General features: G+C 40.7%; 1 protein-coding gene across 8 annotated transcripts in view; it reads right to left on the bottom strand.

Moving 5' to 3' along the window:
* Positions 1-510: 510 nt before the first annotated feature.
* Positions 511-26279, bottom strand: part of LOC132378373 (cadherin-6-like) — a 191116-nt gene continuing 165347 nt past the window's right edge. For 7 of the 8 annotated variants that reach the window (XM_059945238.1, XM_059945244.1, XM_059945240.1 and 4 more), the window contains exons 8-12: positions 24560-24696; positions 20912-21039; positions 14843-14960; positions 9880-10131; positions 511-5376 (exon numbers count right to left, since the gene is read on the bottom strand). In XM_059945238.1, coding sequence (XP_059801221.1) covers positions 4886-5376; positions 9880-10131; positions 14843-14960; positions 20912-21039; positions 24560-24696 — 1126 coding nt within the window. In that variant the 3' untranslated portion in view covers positions 511-4885. Of the gene's footprint in view, positions 5377-9438; positions 9507-9879; positions 10132-14842; positions 14961-20911; positions 21040-24559; positions 24697-26279 lie in introns of all 8 variants that reach the window. The other variant, XM_059945245.1, reaches the window with a different exon arrangement.

Here is a 26279-nt window from a genome sequence, read left to right on the forward strand (position 1 = left end):
GAAGTCGGTCATTGTCATCCTAATTCAATTCAGTGCATTAATGGACAGCCCTGTATATGATCTCTCTGTGTATTTTTTTTGCTCGTTATCTACTTATTTGAAAAAAAAGCTCAAAAAGCATTTTATTTAACTGTCAAACAGCTGGAGGTAAGATATCCCATGGACTCTATCTTTGACGTAATCCCAGCAGAGAGCAATAGAAATGAACACACATTGAAAAAGGATTGACTGTCACATCTGCACACTTCTAAGCTACTGCTATTCCTTTCAATCTCTCTGTACTGTACTACTAAAACTTCATCTGAAGACTGTAGATGTTTAGAATTCATCTGCAACACCTTTTAGCCACCTTTCTAATTAGCCTCCATTTCTGAGATGATAAAAATGGCTAATTACCACAGTGTAGCATGAAAGTTAAACCTCACCCTAGGCAATGTACAGTCTTCTCGTACGGAGATAAGATTAAAACCACATTTACAGTAAATTAATCGAAGATTTGCCAAGGCTGTATCCATACATAAAAACATTTTATTGAATAGTATCATATAAATAATCCTGGTACAAAATGTTACTTAGCAAAAGAAAATGACTCAGATTTTCTTCCGTTTGCTAAACATACAGATGCTGCTAACAGTGACTATTTTTGCAGATCTTGAAATCATAAAAAAAGCAGGTATCAATCAGAAACATAAGCAAGGATCCTTCATTGGCATTAGCTATTTTCAGTTGTACAAACTGGCCCAGCCACATTGAAATATTTCACATTAATATTAATAGCCACAACGTTATTTAAACTGGCAGGTCAATACTATCAAAAGACATCTGACTGGGTTAGTGATTTAAAAAAAAACTTGAGTTTAAGATTTAAAACGGATAGGAGTTAATCATGCAAAAATGAATATATAGAAGATGAAGATGTAGCATATGAGAAGTTACTGTCATTCCCCCTCCCCTCATTTATCTCCCATCCTGGGAAACTGGGGTAGAGATCCTTGATCCATCACTCGCTCTAAATGCACATGATGTTATGATGCATGTGGGTAATCTTGTTTTGAATTGAAATCAAAGGAACCAAATCTTGGGACCACCTCTATTTTGTATGCTTGAAGCAAAAGGCCAAGGATTTTTTTTCTGCCCAACTGACGTACTTTGTAATACAGATGTCCTTTGGTATTTCACTTTAACCTTAAGTTGAGTAATAGAAACAGAAAATGCTGCAAATATTTAGCAGCATGGGTAGCATCTTTGGAGGGAGGAGTAGAGTTAATATTACAGGTTGATGACTTTTCAAAATAACCTTCCTCACTTCTATTACTCACTGGCCCATTTAGCCTCAAACCAGTTGGTGATTTGGGTCTTACACCTGTGTTGTTTCTTAAGCATGTTAGATTATATAGGTAAGTCTTCACATTGGTTAAATAATTGAATTCTATGGCACCTAAAGTGAGTGAAATCATAACATTACTACGCATTTGTTAGGATAACAAATTGATTGGTCAGGCATGAAGGAATATGGGGGAAAGGCAGCAGACTGGGGCTGAGAGAAATAATGGATCAGCCATGATAAAATAGTGGAGCAGACTCGATTGGTCAAATAGCCTAATTCTGCTCCTTTTTTATGTTCTTGTGGTCTAATAATTTCCACAGCCGGACATCAACTTCTCTTCGCATAATCTCTTCATAATGGATGCTAAATTGATGGAAAGAAATTGATTTTTTTTCAAGTGCCAGAAGATTTAAAATACTCTTATTGGATTATTCTGTTTTTGACTGAATAGATTTAAAATATTCAGTGCCCAAGTGAAACAAAAAAAAAGTCTCTCAAAATTTCATGAGCCAAAATGTTAATTATTTGTTAAGATTGTCTAAGCTAATCCAAACTGGACAATGAGTACAGTTATGGATTTTAAAGTAACACTCAACTTAAAAAATGTTTCTTTATGTATGATTGAAATAGAACAAATGGATCCAGAATGTATGTAATCTCAATTACCTCAGTTAGTTGATCAAAATGTTCCTAGAGTGTAATTGGTCAATGAATCCAATTTGAATATTTATGAACTATTTTAGCATAAAATATGTAAACAGCATGCCTACTGGACAGTTGGTAGGGTTTTTTTTCCCCCGTTTCTTTTATTCCATCCACTACAATCCCCCACCTTGTGTAAGGATGGTTTCTTAATGGCTAACCCCTAATTATATCTCTCGGTCCCCTGGGTAATTTTCCTTTGGTAGACATGAAATATTTTGCCTTGGGAACTTGCTGATAGAGATTCTGCTGAGTGCCTCTGAGTCGTGTTTGAGTTTCCTTCTCTTGGTTGGAGGTTGAGGATCTGGGCTTCAGTAGAGCTGATATAATTCTCAGACTGGACACAAGTATTGGGTACCCATTGTTCAACTCTGATTTCAATTATGGGATTTCTTGAAGCTGCTTTTTTTGTGTATCATTTCTGTCAAAGTAGACTCTAGATTCTTGTCCATCGGTTTTATCTTGCACAAAAGCCCAAAATGTTCAACCTAAGACTGAGTCAAAGAAGCTGGCAGTGATATTGCAGAAGAGAAGCCTTATCTTTCAGATTTACATAGATTAAGTAAAATCATAATATCGTAGGAATCCTTTCACAAAAGTGCAGTACATTAACAAGGTGTGTACCTTTAAATTCTAGTTACTAGAAATCTGGAACATTAAATTGAAACAATGTGAACAGAAACAATGGATCTTTGGGTCCACATTGAAATGACATTTGAAATATGCCTAACATTTCCACATCCCATTAATAATCTCATCAAGTTCAATTTCCACGGTTATATTTTGTCTCCATGGGAAAAAAAATCATTATTTTTTTCTGCAGTAATCCCCTGAAATTCTATTATGTTTCGAATGCAGAATAATAAATTAATTTTTTGAATGTTCACTTCAGAAAATCGCCAGTTACATTTCCAAGTGGTTCCAACTGAACCATCTTATCATTTGCACTGGCAAGGAAAACCTCCAGAACACGCTCACAGAATGTGAGCACTTATGCATCTTAATGAAAACCTGGTGACATTTCAGTTTTGTTAGGTGCAAATCAGCCAGGAGATGTTGGTTTGGTTCCTTGATCAACATTTCCCAATTTAGGCACCAGGCTAATTCAAAGTGAAAAAGAGATTTTATAAATTTATATTGCATCCTTAAAGGTTTGGTTAGTTTGGGAGTCAGAGCTCCTGTGGACTTGCCCTTAAAGGTAACCGCAGTTCTTCCCTCTTTCTATCCCTCAATCAAATGTCAATCTTACACAATACAAAGGCAGGGCCAATGCAAAGCTGTAAGCTTGGCAAAGGCTTGGCAAATTTCCGAACTGTGAGTGGTTCCTTCTGAAACAGCAAGTGGTCTGAAATGTCTTCTGTGGTCTGTCCATCACCACAATCTCAAATTGCAAAAAAAAATCTAAATTTCAGCAAAGGGTCACTTGGGCTTCTGTTCCCCTTGTATCAAAGATGAGATTTACATCATCATCCACTTATCTGATGGATGTTGCAAACAGGATAAATGGTTTTAAAGAATTTAAATTATATTTATTGAATCCCCTTTTGACAGAACTCCATTTAATGATGCTTTGTAAACACCAGAGTGCTGCTTAGGTTTTGCAGTAACGAAGATGGAGTGAATTTATTGGATAATTTTGCTGGCCTTTGAGAAGATGCCGCTGTGACGATTTATGGTGACAAGTCCAACGAAAGGGCCCGTTCAGACTAACTTTACATTGGCCGTTAGGAGTGGAGCATTCAATGAAAGATGTCTCCTCCAGTCCACAGGTAAGCGTGCTCAAGTTGAATCATTGGTGCTTCCTTGGGAATCTGCAATTCTGACCCGATTCTTAGTTTTGCAACAGGAGGTGAACGTTTTAGGTAGTAAACTAAATGGGAACCTTATGTCGTTAGGTTAAATTTGCAGCTCAGATCTGCTGCACTTCAAACTGTCAACTACATCCAGCCAATTAACTTAGTTTTAAGATGCACCTGTAGTGATTTACATCCACACTACATAATACAGCTCTGCATACAATATGTATACATCAGTGTATATTGAATCTAAATTACAGTACAGTACATTGTGAAAGAAAACAGTTGACTTGACCACACGTTCAGCTCAAACATCTAATTCACTAAATTCACCAAAGGGATGTGCTGGCCAGCAGGTTTGCAGGTCTAAGACTGTGAACCTGGGATAGATCCCGGGCCTTTTATTAGACCAAGTCTTGTTCAGTGGTACACACATAATCTTTCATTTCTTAGGAAAGTGCTTGTTGGTTTGTTGCACATTTTATTGGGTTTCCCAATCGAGTTGATATTTTTTGCTTGCCTGCTACTCCTATGAATGGTTTCCATGTAATTTGGGACCAGAGATGAGAGGCAAAAGTCAGTTTTGAACCCAGAAAACAAGAATCAATGATCATGTCTAATGCCTGCCTCCAACCTGAATCCTCCAAACCATCCAAATCTACCCCTGGCTGTTAAGATCTTGTTCTGCGCACATCCCTATTTTATTACATTTTCTATTCTTCTGTGTAGACAATAATACCTGTGAATTATTTCTATTTTAGAAACAAAATGATCAATATAACATGTGTCTCCACTAGTGCAACAGTGGGTCGTGTAGGCATAGAGTTAAAGTATAAATTCTCATAGAGTTGCCTTCTTGGGAATGCTCATTAAATGAAGCAAAAGTTACACACTTTTCACACTGGAACCATTCTGAAGCCATGAATATATGGAATAAAAGTTCAACAGTACACAATAAATGTTTTAGTGAGATAGATTTTGGAGAAAGTACTGGCCCGCATGTTTACACAGCAATACTCTGTTCTGTCGAAAGCTGAACTGAAGGGAATGATTTTTGTCGCTAAGAGTCCCTGTCACTGTCATCTCCGCCATACATGTCTGACAGTTTTTTGAACCTAGGTCCCCAGTCACTCAAGTAATCATAATCTTGATCTGTCTCTGTGGTAACTGATTCCAAGGAGCTGAGCGATTCTGCTATGGAACCATTTCCTTCATAGGCGTATGTTGCTAGAGAATCATAAGGAGGGGCACTGGGATCTGTATCATTCTCCTTTAGCCTCTGATTGATGAAATCTCTGACATCGGTGTTGTCTGGTATTGGGGGGTTTGGCCGAGGTAGAAGGAAGTTCTCGGGTTTGATATCCCTCCGTAACTGTGTATCTTCGATAACCTCAGGATTCCGCAGTGTGCTGATGTCGAAGGCTTGGGTGTCTTCCTCGCCACCACCCTCATCGTTGTAGCTGACGATGTTGTCTCGGATGTCCTCTTTGGAAATGATAAGAGGTTCCTTTTTCCTCTGCTTTCGCATGGCAGCAAAGAGCACCACAATAACTGAAAATCAGAAAATAGGATTAGTTCCGTTTATAAAACCTGCATGTGGAAAAAGGCTGTGGAATAGGATAATATGAGGCAGAGGGGGAGGAGAGAGAGGGAAGGAGGAGGGGAGTGAGGAAGACAGCGAGAGGAGGAGGAGGACGGGGAGGGGAGTGAGGGAGAGGGGAAGGAGGAATAATATTGAAACCAATGACTTAGGTAGAAAGTGCAACGATGTCCTGCGCAGTGAGTATAGGGAGCTAGGAAAGAAACCAAAGAGCAGGACCTGAAAGGTAGACATTTCTGGAGTATTTCTGCTGTCACATGATAGTGAGCGCTAAGACAGAACAGGTGGCTGAGCAGGGTTTCAGATTCTTAGATCTTTGGAACCTCTTCTGGGGTAGGGATGACTTGTACAGGAGTGACTTCAACTTCTTGGCCGGGAAGTTCACTAGTTCTACTCAAAAGGGTTTAAAGTAGTTTGCCAGGGGACGGCAACCAGTGCACCAGATCAGGAAGTGGAAGGATTGAAGGAAAATAGATGTCATGACCAGTAAGAACAGGTAGGAGTAAGATTATGGGATAGACAGGTTGAAGTGTGTGTGTATTTTAAAGTTAAGAGTATTATGGAAAAGGTTATCAACCTAGAACATAATAGATGGTACAATGATGTTTTTTAGACCTAGGAGAATTAGGCCATTCAGCCCATCAAGCCTGCTCTGCCATTTGATCATGGCTGATCCACTTCCCTCTCAACCCCAGTCTCCTGCCTTTTCCCTGTAACCTTTCATATCCAGACTTATCAAGAATCTAACAACCTCCTCCTTAAATACAGCCAATGACCTGGCTCCCACAACCTGCTGTGGCAATGAATTCCACAGATATACCACCCTCTGGTGGAAGAAGTCCCTCTTCATCTTCATTCTAAATATATAGCTCTCTATTCTGAGGTTATCCCCGCTGGTCCTGGACTCCCCAACTATAGGAAACATTCTCTCCATATCCACTCTATCTAGGCCTTTCAACATTTGATAGGTTTCAATGAGATCCCTCTCATTTTTCTAAAATCCAGTGAGTGCAGACCCAGAGAGCATATGAGACCAAATGCTCTCATATGATAAGCTTTTCATTCCCAAAATCATTTTTGTGAACGTTCTTTGAATCCACTCCATTGTCAGCACAATCTTTCGTAGATAAGGGGCCTAAAACTCCTGACCAGCGCCTTATAAAGCCCGAGTATTATACTCTTGCTTTTATATTCTAGTCCTTCTGAAATGAATGCTAATGTCGCCTTTGCCTTGCACACCACTGACTCAACCTGAAGGATAATCTTTAGGAAATTCTGCACTTGGATTCCAAGTTCCTTTACACCTTTGATTTTTAAAATTTTCTCCTCATTTAGAAAATAATGTATACTTTTTTCCTTCTACCAAAGTGCATGACCGTACACTTTCCGACTCTCTACTCCATTTGCTAAGTCTTTGCTCATTCTCCTAATCTGTGTAAGTCCTGCTGCAGCTTCACTGCTTCCTCAACACTACCTGACCCTTCACCTATCTTTGTATTATCTGCAAACTTGGCCACAAAGCCATCAATCCGTCATCCAAACCATTGACATACAACGTAATAAGAATCCGTTCCAACACCAACCCCCGTGGAACACCACTAATCACCAGTAGCCAATCGGAAAAGGCTCCCTCCATTCCCACTCTTTGCCTCCTGCCAACCAGCCAAAGCTCTATCCACGTTAGTATCTTTCCTGTGATACCATGGACTCTAATCTTGCTAAGCAGCCACTTGTGTGGCACCTTGTTAGAGGGCTTCTGAAAATCCAACTACACGACATCCACCAACTCTCAATTGTCTATCCTACTTGCTATTTCCTGAAAGAATTCCAACAGATTTTTCAGGCAAGATTTTCTCTTAAGGAAACAATGCAGACTTTGGCGGAGTCTTCCAAGTAGCTCAACATCTCATCCTGAACAATCGACTCCAACACCAACTGAGGTCAGTTTAACTGGCCTATAACTTTCTTTCTTCTGCCTCCCTCCCTTCTTGAAGAGTGACATTTGCAATTTTGCAGTCCTCCAGAACCATGCCAGAACCTAGTGATTCTTGAAAAGTCATCACTAACTTCTCCACAATCTCTTCAGCCACCTCTTTTAGAACACTGTGGTGTAGTCCGTCTGGTCCAGGTGACTTTCCTATCTTCAGACTTCAACATTCCAAGCACCTTCCCCAACTGCTCTTACTTCTGCCCCCTGATACCCTCAAACGTCCAGCATACTGCTGGTGAAGATTGATGCAAAATACTTATTCAGTTTGTCCGCCATTTCTATATCCCCCATTACTACCTCTACAATTGCCGATCCTATGTCACCTCTTTCTAATGATTTGATTTCAGTTTTTACCAAGAGCCACACCTCCCCCTCTTACTTCCTGTCTGTCCTGTTGATACAATCCGTATCGTTGAATGTTAAGCTCCCAGCTAGAATTTTCTTTCAGCCCCAACTCAGTGATGCCCACAATGTCATACCTTCCAATCTCTAATTGTGCTACAAGATCATCCACCTTATTCTGTATACTTCATGCATTCAAATATAACACCTTTGGTTCTGTATTCGTCACCCTTTTTGATTTTGTCCCCCGTTACACTGCAACTCATCCCACTGACAGCAATTTTGCCCTATCACCTGCCTGTCTGTCCTGACAGTCTCACTATATGCTTGTATCCCAACTGGCCCTATCACTCAGTTTCTCATCACCCTGCCAGATTAGTTTAAACCACCCCCCCACCCCCAACAGTTCTAGCAAAACTGCGCACAAGGATATTGTTCCCTGCATGTGGCCATAACAAACCTGGTTGATAAGGGGACAGGAAAGAAAGCTTAATGTTCCAGGATTTCAATGATTTAGAAAAGACGGAGAAGGAGGTGGAAGGACAATATCACAGCTGCACTCAGAGGGGCTAAAGTGAAGGGCTCATGCACTGTGTCTAATGGTAGAACTTAATAAAAAGGTGCAAGCATTCTGATGGGATTATACTACTGCCCCTCCTCCCACCACCCACCAATGGCTTCCCGGACATTGAGGAACAGATACCCAGGAAGACTAGGGAAAGATGAGGGCAAACTCCAGTGGAACATGTTGTATGGTGTATACGCTGTTGACCGGAAAGAACTGCAGTCTACAAGTGAGTGAATTCAAATGAACCAATGACAGTGGAAGCAGACAGATCAATTGCCTTTGTCTTTGCCATAAGGCAGGAGATGGAGGCTGCCATTTTATGAAGAGACTGTGTTCTCCATTTTGTGAGCTAAAGTCACTTGGCTTGATCAGTGTTTTAAAGTAGACACAATGATGCCTCAGGTAATCTGTGGGACTAGAGATCATTTGCAAATAACTTATTTGTGAGGTGTTCTTTGGTTGGATATAACATGCAGGGTTTTGACTGCTGGGGTCTGTGTCTGTTTTGCACGATTCAAGCTGGTGGCTGACTGAGAGCTAAGCCATAAATTACCGATTATCACTTGCTGGGAAGAGGGCAGCAAGCGGATGTTGGACTGGAGCAGAGCCAATAAAAAGGTTTCAAAGGTCAGGCACATGGCCTACAGCCAGTGACACTGGAATGCAATGTTTGAATTGGTAAAGATTGAGTATAAAAGCGAAAGTTTTCCCATACAAGGTAACAATGACTCCGCAGGACGTTCACCATCATGGATGTAAGGTGGCCCACAAACATATGGAGGTTCCGAAAAGGACCATGAGGAAGACGCAGCCAGCAGCCAGAACGTCTTTTTAACTGCTATTATGGTTTCCATTGTTTGACTGTTCATGGAATGTCAGGAGAACGTCGTAGGTGTACACACAGATATTTGGTATGTAAGTTTATGTGTTCTTCCGTTGAGCCAAAGGTACCCATCGGTAATTACAGATTCTCCCTGTGCCTCCCTGATCATTATTACAAAGGATGATTCTTGTAACAAGCCATTCAGTTGTGTGCTCCATGCTGTAATGTGTAATAAGTATAATCTAATTTTCCTTATGACAGGAAAATGTTAAGTTAAAAACTCAATGTACCTTCTTGTTACTATGCAACAGCAGCATTTTAGGGAGATTTCCTACATTCTTTATTTTCACTTCATTTCCTGATGAGAAGAAAGCTTGTAATTACATTTACAATACTGTTTGTAAAATTAATAGCCAACCATTGCCCTCCCATAATCTTCTTGCTTTCAGTTAGTTAGGTGATGTTGAATGGAAAAATGCCTAGACATGGTTTGTCACATGTCAACCTTTCTTTAATCTTCCCCTGACATTTTCAGCAGCACTCTGTATACCTCAGGTGGTCAAATAAATTTTGCTAAGTTGACTGCCCTTTGTCAGTCAACATTGTCAGTTCAGACATTCAGCACTGTTCTTCAGTATTCTCTTGCAAATGTACCCTACTGGTTCATGATGATGGGCAGAACCAGACAATAAATTGAAATGAAATTGTGACTGATTAAAAAAATAACTCACCGAGCAGAATAATGATGCACAGCAGAATGGCGATGAGGGCTCCAGTGCTGAGCCCAGGAGGAAGGATTATAGCTTCAGTATTGCAGGACTGCATGGTGCCATCACTATCACAGGCACACACTCGAATCAGAAGGGTATTGGTGCTGCTCTGAATAGGATGTTCCTTGTCAGAAATGAAAACTGGCAGAAGGTAGGTGTTCATTTCTTGACGGCTAAATCCTCCTCTCCTGGTGAGAATCCCTGCTGTGTTATCTGAAAAATAATATTGAATAGGAAAGAATCAAGCAGTTATTGTTGTCTCTTTCTCCCAGCCCCTTTCACAAGAGGGCAAAACAAACACTGAAAAGACAAATGATTAACAAGCTATCCCCATGAAACTTATATTTATTGTTTGGTATGCCTTTGTGCCTCAGGGATCATAGGAATGCTGTCTTATCTGCCATCTTTCAACCTTCCATCAGGTTAATGCAAGATAAATGGTCTGAGGTAAGGATAACAGCTTTATAGTGTGAAGAACTCAATAAATTTGATCCTGTTCAAAAAATTACATTTCTGTTAGAATAGACATGACAATAAACTATTAGAATCACAATGATGTTTCCTAATATTCCTTTTGTAAAATGAAGAATAAAGACTAGAAAGAGTAGAATCTAAGGACACGATACCTGGTGAACAGAAGCATTTTCTTTGTGCAGAGTTATAATGGTGATATACTTCTCAATACAGGCAATTTGGCCTGGCAAGTGTATACTTTCACACAATGGAATGGGTCAGGCTGCTCTCTCCTTCCAGGAAATTACATGGACAGGCTGCTGTATGTCTCTCAAGAGGGCCAGTTAAAAGTGATAAAGTCATAGAGGACAGAAAAGGAGCTTTGTCTCATCGCATCGATACCAGCAACCTTGCCTATCTATATGAATTCCACTTGTCTGCATTCAATACTCGTGTTCGTCTCACTCAAGTACCTGTCCAGGTGCCTCTCAAGTATTGTGACTGGTCTTGCCTCCAGCACCTCCTCTGACACTCACTCCGTTTGCTGACAACTCTGTGTTGGATAAGTGTTAAAATCAAATTTATCACCTGAGGTACAAAGCGTATCACCCATGTCTGTTCTGTAGATTTGGAGATTTCGTCCTTCAAATTCCAGAGTAGTTTTCCCAACATCCCAATGAAAATCATTGGAATTATCAGAGAAACTACATAATATACTGTTTCCTGTGGAGTTCTGGAGAGTGGGAAAACTGCAAAATTGATGTCTTCCATTCTTAATAGAATGATGTGGTTTGAAGAATTTCTCTGAATCTGTGAAAATAATTAATTAGCTATTTCTTGTACAAATTAACCCTCCAACCATTTTTGGAGATTTCATGCATGTCCAAAATTGGCTGAAAGGTGAACTTGTACAAGAAATCTTCCAATAAAAACAAGGTGGATTATAACCCAGGATTTTGTCATAATGATTAACATCATCCTAGTTTTACATATTGTATTTGCACATACTGAAAAACAAGGATTGCTCTCCGCCACGGCTTCGCACTCTGCAGAAAACTGCTGAAACATGTTTGACGTTCTCAGTTCAATTCCCATGTTCTCTATTGGCATGCTGTTTATGAAATGCACTTTGCATATGCCAGCGGAGTCAGATTTATATTTTAAAAAGTCTGAACTGAGAGTCACAATGGTGAGAGTTCACCTCAGACCAGCTGTTGCTCTTTGTGTGAAAGCTGGCATAAGGCTGGTCTGGGAATTAATAAAGGGCACAACTGGAAGATTCTTAAAGGCTGAAATTAATTATTCTGATGCTAAGAATAAACTCTGCCTCATTTCCATATGAATTATATTTTATCATACATGTCCCGATAATAAATAGCCCAATATTTACCTAGAATGTTTAAACCTGTTATATTTTCATGATCAATGAACCTGCTGTTATAGCAAAACACTGTAATTTAAAACTCACTGACATTATGTATTTTATAATAGGAAAGCCAAGAATGCTCTACATACAAATAGGTAAACTGAGATTTATGTGCATCGTAAGACTAATCTAATCCAATATAGTGTACTGTATATTAACACTTAGCCCTGCAAGGGGAAGAAGTGCTACACCTGTCATTCACCTCCTCCTTCTTCTCCATTCAGGGCCCCAAACAGTCCTTCCAGGTGAAGCGACGCTTCCCCTGCAAATCTGTTGGAGTTGTCTACTGCACCCAGTGCTCCCGATGCGGTCTCCTCTACAAAGGTGAAACCCAACAAAGATTGAGGGACTGCCTTGTTGAATATCTTCATTTCATCCACACAAAACTGGATTTCCTGGTGGCCAGTCTTTGTAATTACAATCCTCATTCCCATTCTGACACGTCGATCCATGGTCTCCTATTCTGCTACTATGAGGCCACTCTCACGTTGGGGGAGGAACACCTCATCTGGGTAGCCTCCAACCTGATGATATGAACATGAATTTCTTCAAATTCAGTTAATTTTCCGCTTTCTCCCTTCCCTCATCTTCAATTCCCCACTCTGGCTCCCTTCCCACCTCTTCTCTTCTCCTCACCTGCCTATCACCTCCCCTCCTGCCATGGTCCACGCTCTTCTCCTATTAGATTCCTTCTTCTGCCCCACCCACCTGTATTCACCTATCACATTTTAGCTTGTACTACTTCCCCTTTGTGTTGGTGCGTGGCCAGGTGGTTAAGGCATTCGTCTAGTTATCTGAAGGTCGCTAGTTCAAGCCTTGGCTTGAGCAAGGCACTTAACCACATATTGCTCTGCGACGACACCGGTGCCAAGCTGTATGGGTCCTAATGCCCTCCCCTTGGACAACATTGGTGGCAACTTGGGCAACTGCCAGTCTTCCATGAAAAAAATCTTGCCCAGGCTTGCGCCCTGGGAAACTCTACAAGGTGCAAATCCATGGTCTATTGAGATGAATGGAGGCCTACTACTACTACTTCCCCTACCCGCACCATCTTAATCTGGCTTCTTCCCCCTTCCTTTCTAGTCCTGAAGAAGGGTCTCAGCCCAAAATGTCAACTGTTTATTCATTTCCATAGATGCTGCCTGACCTTCTGCATCCTTTCAGCATTCTGTATGTGTTGCTTGAATTTTCAGTATCTGTAGAATCTCTTGTGTTCAGTATATATTAATATGGGATGGTCTAAGAGTAGTTAACTGAATATTATGGTCTTAAAGCTTGGACGCTTATAAAGTCAGTATCGTCACCCAGTTATCCTGCCATCTTAATTTCTTCATCTTTTGTCTATTTGTTTCACGACTAACTTGAGTATCACATAATAGAATAATTTATCATTGAAAAACTAAAGGTGATATCTCACCTCTGGTGATGTGCTTTGATATTATTTAATGATTTATTACAGATACTAACAATTAAATGAAATTGCTTCTTCACATTCCTTGTACTTCTGCAGGATTTTATATTCTGTCTCTCACCCGCAGGTCCAGAAGAGATTTTAGCTTCAAATCTGACTCTTGAGATAGGAACACCTAATATATATTGTGCATGAGTGAGGGAGGGCCACAACAACTTTCAAAATAGATGTCAAATTGAGGACGCATCTGCTCTCTGTTGGAAGTAAAACATCCAATGGAACTACCTTGAAGAGGAGGAAGGGAGATAATTTTGGCATGGAATTGTTCAAATAAAAACAAATTTTCAACAATTATTTTGTTGTTTTGTGAAATCCTACTGTGTGTATATTGGCTGCTGAGTTTTTTTTTACATTACAACAGGTACTACACTCCAAATATACAGCAATAGCTTGTTGTACTCAAAGGTACGAAGCATGCCAAATTCATAAGAAGAATTTTCCTTTTTGGAAATACTAATCTTAATGAGGATAATTTATGGTGAGTTCCTATCACTTTGCTTCCATTAATTAAAACAATAGGAAGTAAAACATTATTCATCGCAAAAGGAAAACAAGCTTGTTTTGCTGCATGCTATTTGTACTAAGGTCTTAATGTTAGCATGTCAGTGGTGGATAGCTTTGCGGATGAAGGGGAGAGCAGTTCCTCAGACATATGTTTCTGTGGGTTTGAGTAATTATTCTGGATGTGGCTTTCAACAGAGTTGGCCCCATTTGGCGTTACAGTAAATCAACAACATGAACCAGTTGCAACAGTAAAGAAGTCCCTTCTTTTCCTGTTTTCTGCATTGGATGAGAATCAACCAAAACCAGGTCAGTAGTCTTGTGACTTCAATCTCGGGGATTTAATGAAACTGGTCAAAAGCCTGCAGCAGGTTGTACTTGGAGTACTAACAGCCAAGCGGCAGATTGATTGTTGCTTGCTAAATGCTTTGCAAAAACCTGCTACTTTGGATGGCGGCTAACTCTTATCTACATTTGGCCTTCTGCTTTGAGGCCCCAATGAGAGCAGTGGTGTGTGAAGCTTTGCCACTGGCAGAACAATAAAGTACACTGAAGTGCAGCGGCATCAGCTGTGGCGTGTGTTTAAAAGTCTGGCTTAAACACTAGCGAGCATCTCTGTACTGCATCCCTTCTGATTATGCAGAAAGCTGACAGACGCAGGTGAAGAAGTTTGAATAACCTGGCGCTTACAATCCTTATCAGGCCCACTCAAATGCACCAAGCTCCTAAGCAAAAAATTTCTCTTATTCCAGCTGCCATTCAAGGTTTGACAACTGACACAGGTGGGCTTGCTTTAAAAAGAACTCATTTTGTAAATAGTAGTCACTACTGAAGATAGCAGATATGAAAATGGTCATAGTGATTTGCAGTGATACAAACAAAAACAGGTTACAATCCACCATCTTACTCCAGCATCTCTTCATTCTTAATTCCAGTTGTGATACATTAAATTGAATATAATTAGTTTGAATTCCCACTAAGTGCTTTGCTTTTAAGCTTTAATCCTTTCTGGGTGTTTTCCGATGACATGCCAGAAATATCAGTGACAGGTTTCAACTGAGCTGAATTCATACCTTCATTATCCTGGACTGTGAAGTTAGGGTTATTAGCAGCTTCTGGAGTCAAGCTGAAGAAGAACCTGGACCCACTTGGTGGGGAGTCTTGATCCACAGCGCTGATAGTTTGGATCAGCTGTGTTAAATAAATATAAAACTCAATGTAACCAGTATTCAGGTGGTATTTGTGTACAATATTATGTACAAACAAAGCCAAAACAGTAATCGAGTCACGTAAATAAAGTAAATTTGCAATCTACCTATCCAAAATTCTAAGTGACGATTGCAGCGATCCCTGTCCACTTCCTGGGAACCCAATTCCATTGTCTCCCATTTGTTCATCAGAGCTCTGGTGCCCATTTATTGGTGCCCCCATTTCTACCCTCCCCATTCATTCCCATACACTCACCAAGAAACTTGGTTGTGTTTGTCGTGCTTCCAGGGCCTCTTCGCCACTCATTCCTTCTAAACTAACCAGGTTTGTCAGTAAATGAATTATTCTAGTTTGTGACATCTTTGAAAAAGTGAATTAAGAGTTTGTTGGCTTATTAGTAACGTCTAATAGTCCAGTAGATCTTCTGTTCCAGCACCACTAACACCCTGAGCATGTAGGATTAACAGTTTTACTGTGTCCTGCTTACTGCTCTGCAATGCTTACTCCACCTAGCATTGATCTGAGAATGAGGCTGTGGCCTGCTTCAACTGTTCCAGGCGTCGTGTCTGAGAACTCACGTTTGTTTCAAATGCTGTTTCCTTTTCTTTCATTGTTTGCACAATTTGTGCTTTTCTCTTTTTCCACACAGTGGTTATTTGTCAATCCTTTCCATGGGTTATTTTGGGGTTTTTTTTGCCGCTGCCTATAATGTGACTAATCTCAAAGTTGAATACTGTATACATATTTTGATAATAAGTATTCTTTGAACTTCTGTGCTCCAGGTTGTAATGGTTCCATATATGTAGTCCTATTGATACTCGTAGCATAGTAAGATATCCCAAGGGTCTTTATGTGATTGATAAGAAAAGTTGACACATAGGGAGATATTAGGATGGAGACTTGATTAAATTGATAGGTTTTAAGACCAGGAGACCAAAAGACATAGGAGTAGGATTAGGCCATTCAATCCATCGAGTCTGATCTGCCATTCATTCATGGCTGATTTATTCTCAATCCCTTTCTCCTGCCTCTTTCCCATAACTTCTTGATGCCCTTGCAAATCAGGAACCTCTCCACCGCCACTATAAATATACCCAAGGTTTTATTAAATGAGGAATGAGATGTAGAAAACCAAAGAGGTATAGGGAGGAGCTTCAGTGATTTATGAGCCAGGTGGCTGGAGGCACGGCTGCCAGTTATAGAATCGCAAAATATATAAGAGGGCAGAGTGTTGTAGGTTCTGATGAGAATACAGAGATAGAACAGACATGACCAAGAAGGCATTTGGAACAAAGCTGAGGAGATTTCAATGAAGGATTTGCTGGACCAGGTGTCAGTCACCTAGTAAGCTGATATAATCATTAGCAAAGTCTACCCAAAGATATTTTAAATAAGATAGAAGAATTTAGTGGATTACTGTGCTGTTTTTAAGCTACAAAGCCTTGTTATTCTCTTCCCTAAGTGGGTGGGTGCAGAGTCTGATATATTTTACAGTGGCCTGGCTAGAGTATCCTTGTATCAGTTTAGAATTAGAATTGTGGGGGAAGAAGTTAGACTGCCTGCAGTGGACTGGAATGATAGCAAGATAGATAGAAATAATAAAATCAGAGGAATGGAATGCTTTTATAAATAATTCACAAGGCTCATATATTAGCATGGCATATTAAAAATATTCATTTTTGGATTGTTCAAATTTTAACAGGCTCAGTAATGAAATATCTGATATAAATTCATCCTCCGTCAACTGCCTTCAATGGAGCCAAATTTCAGAAGTAGAGCTCAGCTTGCTACTGCTATCTCATTACAAATATAGTACGTCCACTCAGTGGCCACTTTATTAGGTCCTCCTGTTTAAATTAGATATCTCAAGAGTCAACCTATAGCTGGCAAAGTAGTGACCCCTCTCATTAGACAATTATTAACCTCTGTTTACTGCACCCTGCCAGCACGGACACCCTGTGCAATACTACCATCACTTCTCATCTGGACGGTGTGAATGTATACCAATTACTGTATAATATTGCGGTAATTCTTGCTTCTTACGGTAATCCACACTGATAAATTTTATCAGTGTGAACTTGGAAATCTTGAACATCTTATTTTTAAGGTAACTTTTTTTATTCTTTTTTATAATATTATTCTCTAATTGTACGTCTATGCACTTGTAATGCTACTGTGACACAGTAATTTCCTTTAGGATCAATAAAGTGTCTATCTATCTATCTAATGAGGTACCCACTGAGTGTATGTTTGTGGTCTTGTGTTGCTGTTGCCCATCCACTTTAAGGTTCAATGTATTTTGTGTTCAGAGATGTTCTTCTGCTCACCACTGTTGTAACATGTGGTTATTTAAGTTACTGTCACCTTCCTGTCAGCTTGAACCAGTCTGACCATTCCCCTCCAACTTCTCTCATTAATAAGGCATTTTCACCGACCTTAAGGCATGCAATACACTGGATATCTTTTTTTTTGTTTTTCACACCATTCTCTATAAATTCTAGAGACCATTATGTGTGAAAATCTCGGGAGATCAGCAGTTTCTGCGATACTGAAACCACCCCATCAGGCTCCAACAATCATTTCATGGTCAAAGTCACTTAGATCACATTTCTTCCCCATTCTGAAGTTTGGTCTGCACAATTGAACCTCTTGATCATTTTGCCATGTTCCTATGCATTGAGTTGCTGCCAGATTGACCGGCTTATTGGATATAAAAGTGGTCACTGTGTGTACAAAGAAGAAGAATAGCCCTTGACTCGGCAATGGAGTTATTGGGGCACCGTCATGACGGTGTTTCCGTAGCAAGCTATTCTTGTTTTTACGAGGCCGAGTTGCTAGCTCGACACTCAACCCGACTTGGATTCGAACTCGGGAACCTTCGCTCCGGAGTCTGGCGCTGATATTATTGCGCTACCAAGCAGGACACTGTGTACAAACAAGGATGAATTTCTTGCCTGTGTATTTAAGGTACTGAATCGGATCTTGGCCCATTCTTCAAAGTGACCCGAGATCAGTTCTAGCTTAAGGTAACATACGGAGTAGAGTTTCTGAATAATGGTTTACACACAAAGTGGATGAAAATCACACAATAATGGATCCCTAAAACATCAATAAAAATCCTGTAATCCCCTGTAATAAAAATGTGATTTGTTGAGCTATCATAAACCCATAGCCTCAGATAAAATAGATACTATTACTGAGTGTATACCCAGAAGTACTGGTTAATACTGGAATTTGAACTCATGGTCTTGGCTAACACTTTAGGCAGCACTGTCAGGAAATTTCCATTCAGGTTTTTCCCAGGAGTAGTCTGCTTGGTACAGTAGGGAGCAGGTAGGGAGGAAATATCCCTTCGCATTCTTCCGATTGCTGCGGAGTTTCCTAGTAACATGCCCAGCAATCATTTGCTGGCAGAGTAGGATTTTACATGCACATCTCACGGAATTTTACGACAACTTTAGAGAGTGATAACGTGGTGGACACATCTTTGGGGTATTCGCCGAGAATAGCTGTAACTTATCAGTCAACACTGGTGTCCCAGAAAGATAAGTGAATCAAATACACAAGTATGCACCAACATTTCAAAGTCAAACACCGTCTTGACATGAGATTGTTATTGTTTATCATCCTGAGATCAATACACCAGGAATACTATCCAATTACACAAAATTATGAGAGGTACGGACAGGGTGAATGCATGCAGGCTTTTACCTGTCAGGTTGAGTGAGACTAAAACTAGACATCATAAATTTAGGGTGAAAGATGAAATATTTAAGGGGAATCTAAGGGGGCAATACTTCACTCTGAGAGTGGTGTGAGTGTGAAATGAGCCAGCAGAAAATGGTAGATGCAGATTTAATGCAGGGTCAGTTTAAGATGTTCAGGACAGATTAGCCATATCAGTGGATTATATACAACAAATAGATTTTTAAATTTTTGCAATGTTGTAACAATCCCACAATGGAAAATTTAGGAAAATGTTGAACGTATGCTAACTTTGCTGACTTTATGAAATTCAATTTGAGGGCATTACACACTGGGTTATAGTAGATTTGCCACTAACATGTAGTCACATGCAGAATTTCAACCATTTTGTACAAGTGAAGGAAAATGTATCTAGACAGCCAATCATCCTGACCATCTGCTTTTATATTACAGAGATAAAAACGTTATTATCTTAGTGTTCCACTTAAATCTACTTAAAAACACATAAACTTCTTTTAATGATGTGGTAAGGTTACACTGAGATGTCTAACTGAGACCCATCTTCAGCTTCAGGAAGGAGTTCCCTACCCGATAGGGCAGATTTAAAAAGGGAGTGAAATAAGGGGTGTAGACTGAATGGTAGGAGAAATTCTGCAGATGTTGGAAATCCAAAGCAACACACACAAGATGCTGGAGGAACTCCAGAAGGTCAGGCGACTTCTATGGAAAAGAGTAAACAGTTGGTGTTTCAGGCCGAGATCTTTCATCAGGACTGGAAAGAAAGAGGAGAGGTCAGATTAAGAAGGTGGGGGGAGGGGGGCAAGAAGTACAAGGTGGCAGGGGATAGATGAAACTGGGAGGGGGGGTGGGGTGTGAAGTAAAGTGCTGAGAAGTTGATTGTTGCAAAGGATAAAGGGCTAGTGAAGAGGGAATCTGATAGAAGAATATAGACCATGGAAGAAAGGGAATTATAAGGAGCACCAGAGGGTGATTTCTCAACTTCCAGTCTTCACCATTCCCCATTCCTGTTTCCCTCTCTCACCTTGTCTCTTCACCTGTCCATCACCTTCTCCTTCCCTTCCATCATCTTCTACACTCTCCTATCAGATTCTCCATCCTATCCTTCTCCAGCCCTCTATCCCTTTCACCAACCAACTTCTCAGCTCTTTACTTCACCTTTCCTCCCTCCCAGTTTCACCTATCACCTGCCACCATGTATTTCCTCCGCCCTTCGCCCCACCTTCTTACTCTAACTTCCCAGTCCCGATGAAAGGTCTCAGCCTGAAACATCGACTGTTTACTCTTTTCCATAGATGCTGCCTGGCCTGTTGAGTTCCTCCAGCATTGTGTGTGTGTGTTGATAGGACAGCTAGAGTGAAGTGTAGTAAATACTTCTGAGAACAGGCAGCTTGATGGAATGGCAAGAAATCTAGGACCCCCACTTCTTCACTTCAGTTTTAGTTTTTCAGCTGCTGAAGCAATTGTGTATGCCGAATTAACGCCCGGGATTTGACACCACTAAAGCACTCCTTGTGAGTTGCAAGTTTACAAGAGAAATTGACGGTGTGTGTATTGAGATGTTCTCCCCTCAAGCAAGGGAATTTAGATCTTGGAATAATGGACCAAGGTGAGGAGAAATTTGTGCTTGTAGATGGTTAGTCAACGGGTACATTCAAAGCTGAGTCTGATGGAAACTTGGTCATGAGAAATAACAGAGAATATGGGGATGTGGCACAGAATTGGCCATGATCACATTGGATAGCAGGGCAGGTCCAAACAGGTAATATTGGCACACTCTTGTGGGCTTGATCACTCAAAGATTAGTGGTCAAAATCCTAAATCCAAAATTACTTCCTTAAATCTCCCTTTCTTCTTCTAATATGCTTTTTAAAATTCACCCCCGCTGGCCATTCTTCTAGTCATCTATCCAAATACCTCCTTCTGTGACTTGGTGTCAAAGTATTTGACTACTTTCTTGTGAAGGGCATTTTTACTATGTTCATTACACTTTGTAAATAGTTATTCTTGAATCAATAAATCGAGGTCTCGGAGAAAATCAGCTCAATGGAGAAGTTAAGGATGGGGCAGATTCTCCATGAAGACTTGAAAGGTGCAGCAGACTTGGCAAGACTAGGTGACCTTCTCCTGCTCCTATTATGTTGTATTCCTGTTTACTAGTTGTCAAATTGTGCAAATAAAATAAAATGGAAGCAAATAAACCAGCTTACCTGGCCAGCCTTTGCATTTTCACATACAAACGTCTCATAAACCTTTGGAAATTCTGGTGCATTGTCATTGACGTCCAAAACCTTGATTTGAACTGGTACACGGCTACTTTGTTTAGATTCTTCTGTAACTGTAAACAGGTACAAAAATACAATAAGTAAATATAATTCAGATCAGTTGAAATTGGCAGGGCAAGCTTAAATCCTTATTAATTCTTGTATTGTGCACCAATTGAAGCAAAACTAGACTGGAGGCAAATATGTAGAAAAACAACATTCGAGGCTCATTGTTTTCATGTTGATTAAATACAGTTTGATCAGACCAAAACCACCTCTCAGCTTGTGTTCCGTACATCTGTAGATAACATCCATCCAGATCAGACTACTAAAGACCACAACAGCCCAATGGTACTCCAACATTAGGCCAAAAAGTCCAACTCATATTCAAATTAAAGTAACATCTTCAGCCCCACTCCATTAAATAATTTTCCCTGCTCCAGTTGCTCATCCCAGCATTTACAAGGAGACTGTTGAGACCTGTGAAGGATGCTCTGTCTATAATAACCAAAAGACTCAGGAACTATCTCAGAACAGTGCTCTGAGTTTGGGGGGGAGGTGTGGTGAGCTGAAGAATAGCACAGATCCCAATATTTGCATTTAAACAATTCCCAGTAAAACCAAAGTCTAACCCAGGCCAAAAAAACAGCCTCATGCCTTCTCTAATTAATGAAATTCAGCACTGCTCGGAGAATAACAGTAAGCCATGTGTAAACGCCAAAGTTTTAAATTTTTAACAATACTACATGTAAGCAAATCACTTCCTACTCCACTTTTTCCAAGTGGTAAAATAATCAAGTGGATGTTCAGGAAATGCTCACAGGGATGAAACATTCTTTAGCTAAACCATTTCTTGCACTGAAAATGAGATCAAACTTTGTAGTATGGAAGCGTGGCAGTTGGCATAACACTATTTACAGAGGCAGCGACCAGGTTCAATTCTGTCGCTGTCTCTAAGGAGTATGTAAGTTTTCCTTTGTGACCCTGTGGGTTTCCTCCCACTCTCTAAAGGGCTAGTAGGTTAATTAGTCACAGGAGCGTAACTGTACGGTGCGGCCTTGTTGGGCTGGAAGGAGGGCCTGTTACTGTGCTGTATCTCTAAATAAATATGTAAATGCTATCTGTTTAGGGACTATAGTTCAAATTAGGAGTTTAGTCTTGCTCTGGGCAAAGGAGACTTGGCCCAGACGTACTGTAAGTGCTCCCACTGTAATTTCCAGCTGTATTTGTAAGCTGTATCCTCAAGCTGTATTTAGGAGCAAAGAGGTAATACTGCAGCTATATAGGACCCTGGTCAGACCCCACTTGGAGTACTGTGCTCAGTTCTGGTCACCTCACTACAAGAAGGATGTGGAAGCCATAGAAAGGGTGCAGAGGAGATTTACAAGGATGTTGCCTGGATTGGGGAGCATGCCTCATGAGAATAGGTTGAGTGAACTCGGCCTTTTCTCCTTGGAGCGAAAGAGGATGAGAGGTGACCTGATAGAGGCATACAAGATGATGAGAGGCATTGATTGTGTGGATAGTCAGAGGCTTTTTCCCAGGGCTGAAATGGTTGCCACAAGAGGACACAGGTTTAAGGTGCTGGGGAGTAGGTACAGAGGAGATGTCAGTGGTAAGTTTTTTACTCAGAGAGTGGTGAGTGCATGGAATGGGCTGCAGCAATGGTGGTGGAGGCGGATACGATAGGGTCTTTTAAGAGGCTTTTAGACAAGTACATGGAGCTTAGTAAAATAGAGGGCTATAGGTAAGCCTAGTAATTTCTAAGGTAGGGACATGTTTAGCAGAACTTTGTGGGCCGAAGGGCCTGTATTGTGCTGTAGGTTTTCTATGCTTCTATGTAACTGAAAGGCAAACCGTGTCTGCTGGTGATTTCAGTGGAGGCAAAAGTTTAAACCAACAGCATTTGCCTCCGTCATCTGAGATTGTGTGCTGTGAGTGGAGTGACATTCCCTGTTGAAGTGTACAACTCTGAGGCAAAAATCCCCTCCCATCTTGGGGAATGAAGCTGAGAGGACTGTAGGGATCCTCAGTGCACTGAGCATTAGGTTTCATAACATTCTTAATTCTTCCTATCAAATAATATTGCTGGATGCAACAAGTATCTTTTTCCAAGTATCTCTCTAGACAAGCCGCAAGTCAGACTCTTCAGTAGTAAGTCTGGATGAGAAAATGTCACTATATTGTATTTAATTTTAAATTCACCTAAAATAGCAGCTGTAATAGATGGCCACCAGTTATTCGTCCCTCCACTTTGGTTCCAAGTGACAGCCAATACCCGTGCATGCATTCACTGCCACTCACCAAAGCTGAACATCCAGCCCACAAGCCTTGGGGGTAAATTCGATCTTTTTTTTTAATTAAGTACCCTGCAGTAATGCCAACCTAGAGTCATTCAGTAACACAGAACAGAAACAGGTCCTTTGGTCTAACTGATCTGTGCAGCCACAACATTCTCCATGCTAGTCCCAACTGCCTATGTTTGGTCCATAGCCTTCCAAGCCCCTCCTCTCCATATTCTACCCAAATGTCTCTTAAATGTTGCAATTATATCTGCCTCAAACACTTCCTCCAGCAGCTCATTCCAGGTACTCACTACCCTCTATGTAACGATGTTACCTCTCAGGTCTCTTTTAAATCTCTTCCCTTTTATCTTGTATCTGCACCCTCTCGTTTTGGGCTCCCAACCCTGGGGAAAAGACTATGATCAACCACCTTATCCATACACCTTGTGATTTCATAAATTTCGATGAGATCACCCCTCATTCCCCTACGCTCCAAGAAATAAAGACTCAACATCCTCTGCCCATAACTCATGCCCTCTAGTCCAGATAACATCTTTGTTAATTTCTTCTGTGCCCTCTCCAGCTTGGCAATGTCTTTCCTATAACAGGGTGACTAAAACTGTACACAGTATGCCAAATGCTGCCTCAAAGGAGAGACATTGACGTATAACAACATAATGTCCCTACTCCTTGAGGTCCTGACTGAAGGACAGCATGCTAAGTGTCTTCTTCAGCACCTTGTCTACTTGTGTGGCCGCTTTCAGTAAACAGTGTACTTGTAGTCCCAGCTCCCTTCGTTCCACAGTATTTGTCAGTACCCTGCCGTTCACTGATTATCCCAATTTGAATGTCCAAAAGCGTTAGCTTGCCATTTTCTATTCCTCTGTCCATCTCCCTAACTGACTGAGGTCTTTTTGCAAATTAGTGTAATCTGGTTCACTATCATCAAGACATCCTAAATCATCAGCAAACAGCAATATTCAATCCAACTGTAACCACAAACATATCAATTAAAAGTTTGGGATTACTAGTTCTCCCATCACTCCTCATTTCACCTTGTAGTCCTCAAAATGACCTCACTTGCATAATATTACAGTTCCTTCTGCAATAGGTATAAGCCAACTTATTAGCCAGGCCCACACAGCTGTACATTTAAGCATAGAAACATTAATTTTAGGAGACTTTATAATTTTCTGTGTAAAACATGGAACTCTCACCCATAATGAAGAGGACACAGTTTGGACAAGTCAATGACTAAAATTACTGGGTAAAACTACCTTTGATAAGTGAGAGTGAGGCACATACTTACTTGTCTCAGTTGCTATTATTGTAATGTTATGCCATGATGTTTCCTCCCGGTCAAGTGGTTTTAATGTAACAATTGATCCGTTCATAGAGTATATGTTGAAGTACCTGTCCAAATCAGTGTGGCGATCGATTGAATAACTGGAAAAAATCAAAGGAGGTAAAAAAAAATCTTACAACTTCTTAAAACTTTTCAAATTCCAAAAATGGACATATTTGACTACTGTTGCAGACTGAATTGTTCCATCACCACTTTCTGTTTTTCTTGTTTCCTACTCAGGATAACTCAGCAACTATTGCCAAAGCTTTAAGTGCAGAGCTAAGGGAGAGCTCCGGGAAGTACCACATTTCAGATGAGACATCAGACTGAGGCCAGCCTGGCATAGCTGAACATACAAAGTGCCGTTGAACTATTCTGAAGAACAGCAGTGGAGCTATGCCAGTGTCCTGGCCAATCTTTATCCCTCATACAGCAACACTAAAACAAATTATGTGATAATTATTACAATGCTGCTTGTTCGAGCTTGTCCTATGAAAACTGGCTGCTCCATTTCCCACATTACACCAACAATTACACTTCATAATTACCTTACTGATGTAAAAGTACTTTACGATGTAAAGCACTTGGGTATCCTGAATTTATTTTTCATGCCTTTTTAGCTGCCTCTGGCACTGAAACTTAAGCATGGTCTTTAAATGGCCCCTAAGGTGTATCTGAGCACAGACCATCTCTAGGATGAACTTCCTTCCTGTTTTCATGATTCTGCTTCTCAATATGTTAGATGCTTTTGTAGTGATGTGGATCCAAGATGTTAGGTGCTTCTTTACTGATATGGGTATTGGCCAGATGTCCTTGTAGTATGTGTAGTATTGTGTCCCATATCTCAGAAAGGATGTGCTTGCATTGGAGAGGGTACAGCGAAGGTTAATGAGAATGATCCTGAGAATGGAAAGGATTACGTAGAAGGATTATGTAGAAGGCTCTGGGTCTCTACACACTGGAGTTTAGAAGAGTGATGCAGAAATCTCATTGAAGGCTCTGAATATTGAAATGCCTAGATAAAGTGAACATGAAGAGGATGTTTCCAATAGTGGAAGAGTTCCGGACCAGAGGGCACATACACAGAATAGAAGGATGTTCCTTTAGAACAGAGATGAGGAGCAAGTTATTTAGCCAGAAGAGTTCATTGGCACAGCATGAAATGGAGGCCAGGTTATTTGGTACTGTATATTTAAACTGAAGGTTGATAGGTTCTTGATTAGTAAGGGTGTCAAAGGTTACAGGGAGAAGGCAACAGAATAGGTTTATTTATGTATTTAGTGATACAGCATGGAGTAGGCCTTTCCTACCAGAGCTGCCCCAGCAACCCCATTTTAACGCTAACCTAATCACGGGATAATTTACAATGAGTAATGATCCCATATCTTTGGACTGTGGGAAGAAACCAGAACACATGAGGAAAATCCTCGCATTCCATGGGGAGGAAGTAGACTCCTCATAGATCACAACAGAATTGAGCTCTGAACTCTGCCGCCTCAAGTTGTAATGGTGTCGTGGCCACCGCTACGCTACCATGGCACCTGGTAGAGGGAAAGTAAATTAGCCATGTGTGGTAAACTATGTATACCTGTCTGGACACGCCCCTCTGATGACTGCTCCTGTGGCTCCTCCCACAGACCCCTGTATAAAGGCGATTGGAGGCACTGCTCCTCCCTCAGTCTCC

This window comes from Hypanus sabinus, chromosome 20 (genome assembly GCF_030144855.1).
Source record: "Hypanus sabinus isolate sHypSab1 chromosome 20, sHypSab1.hap1, whole genome shotgun sequence".
NCBI lineage: Eukaryota > Metazoa > Chordata > Chondrichthyes > Myliobatiformes > Dasyatidae > Hypanus > Hypanus sabinus.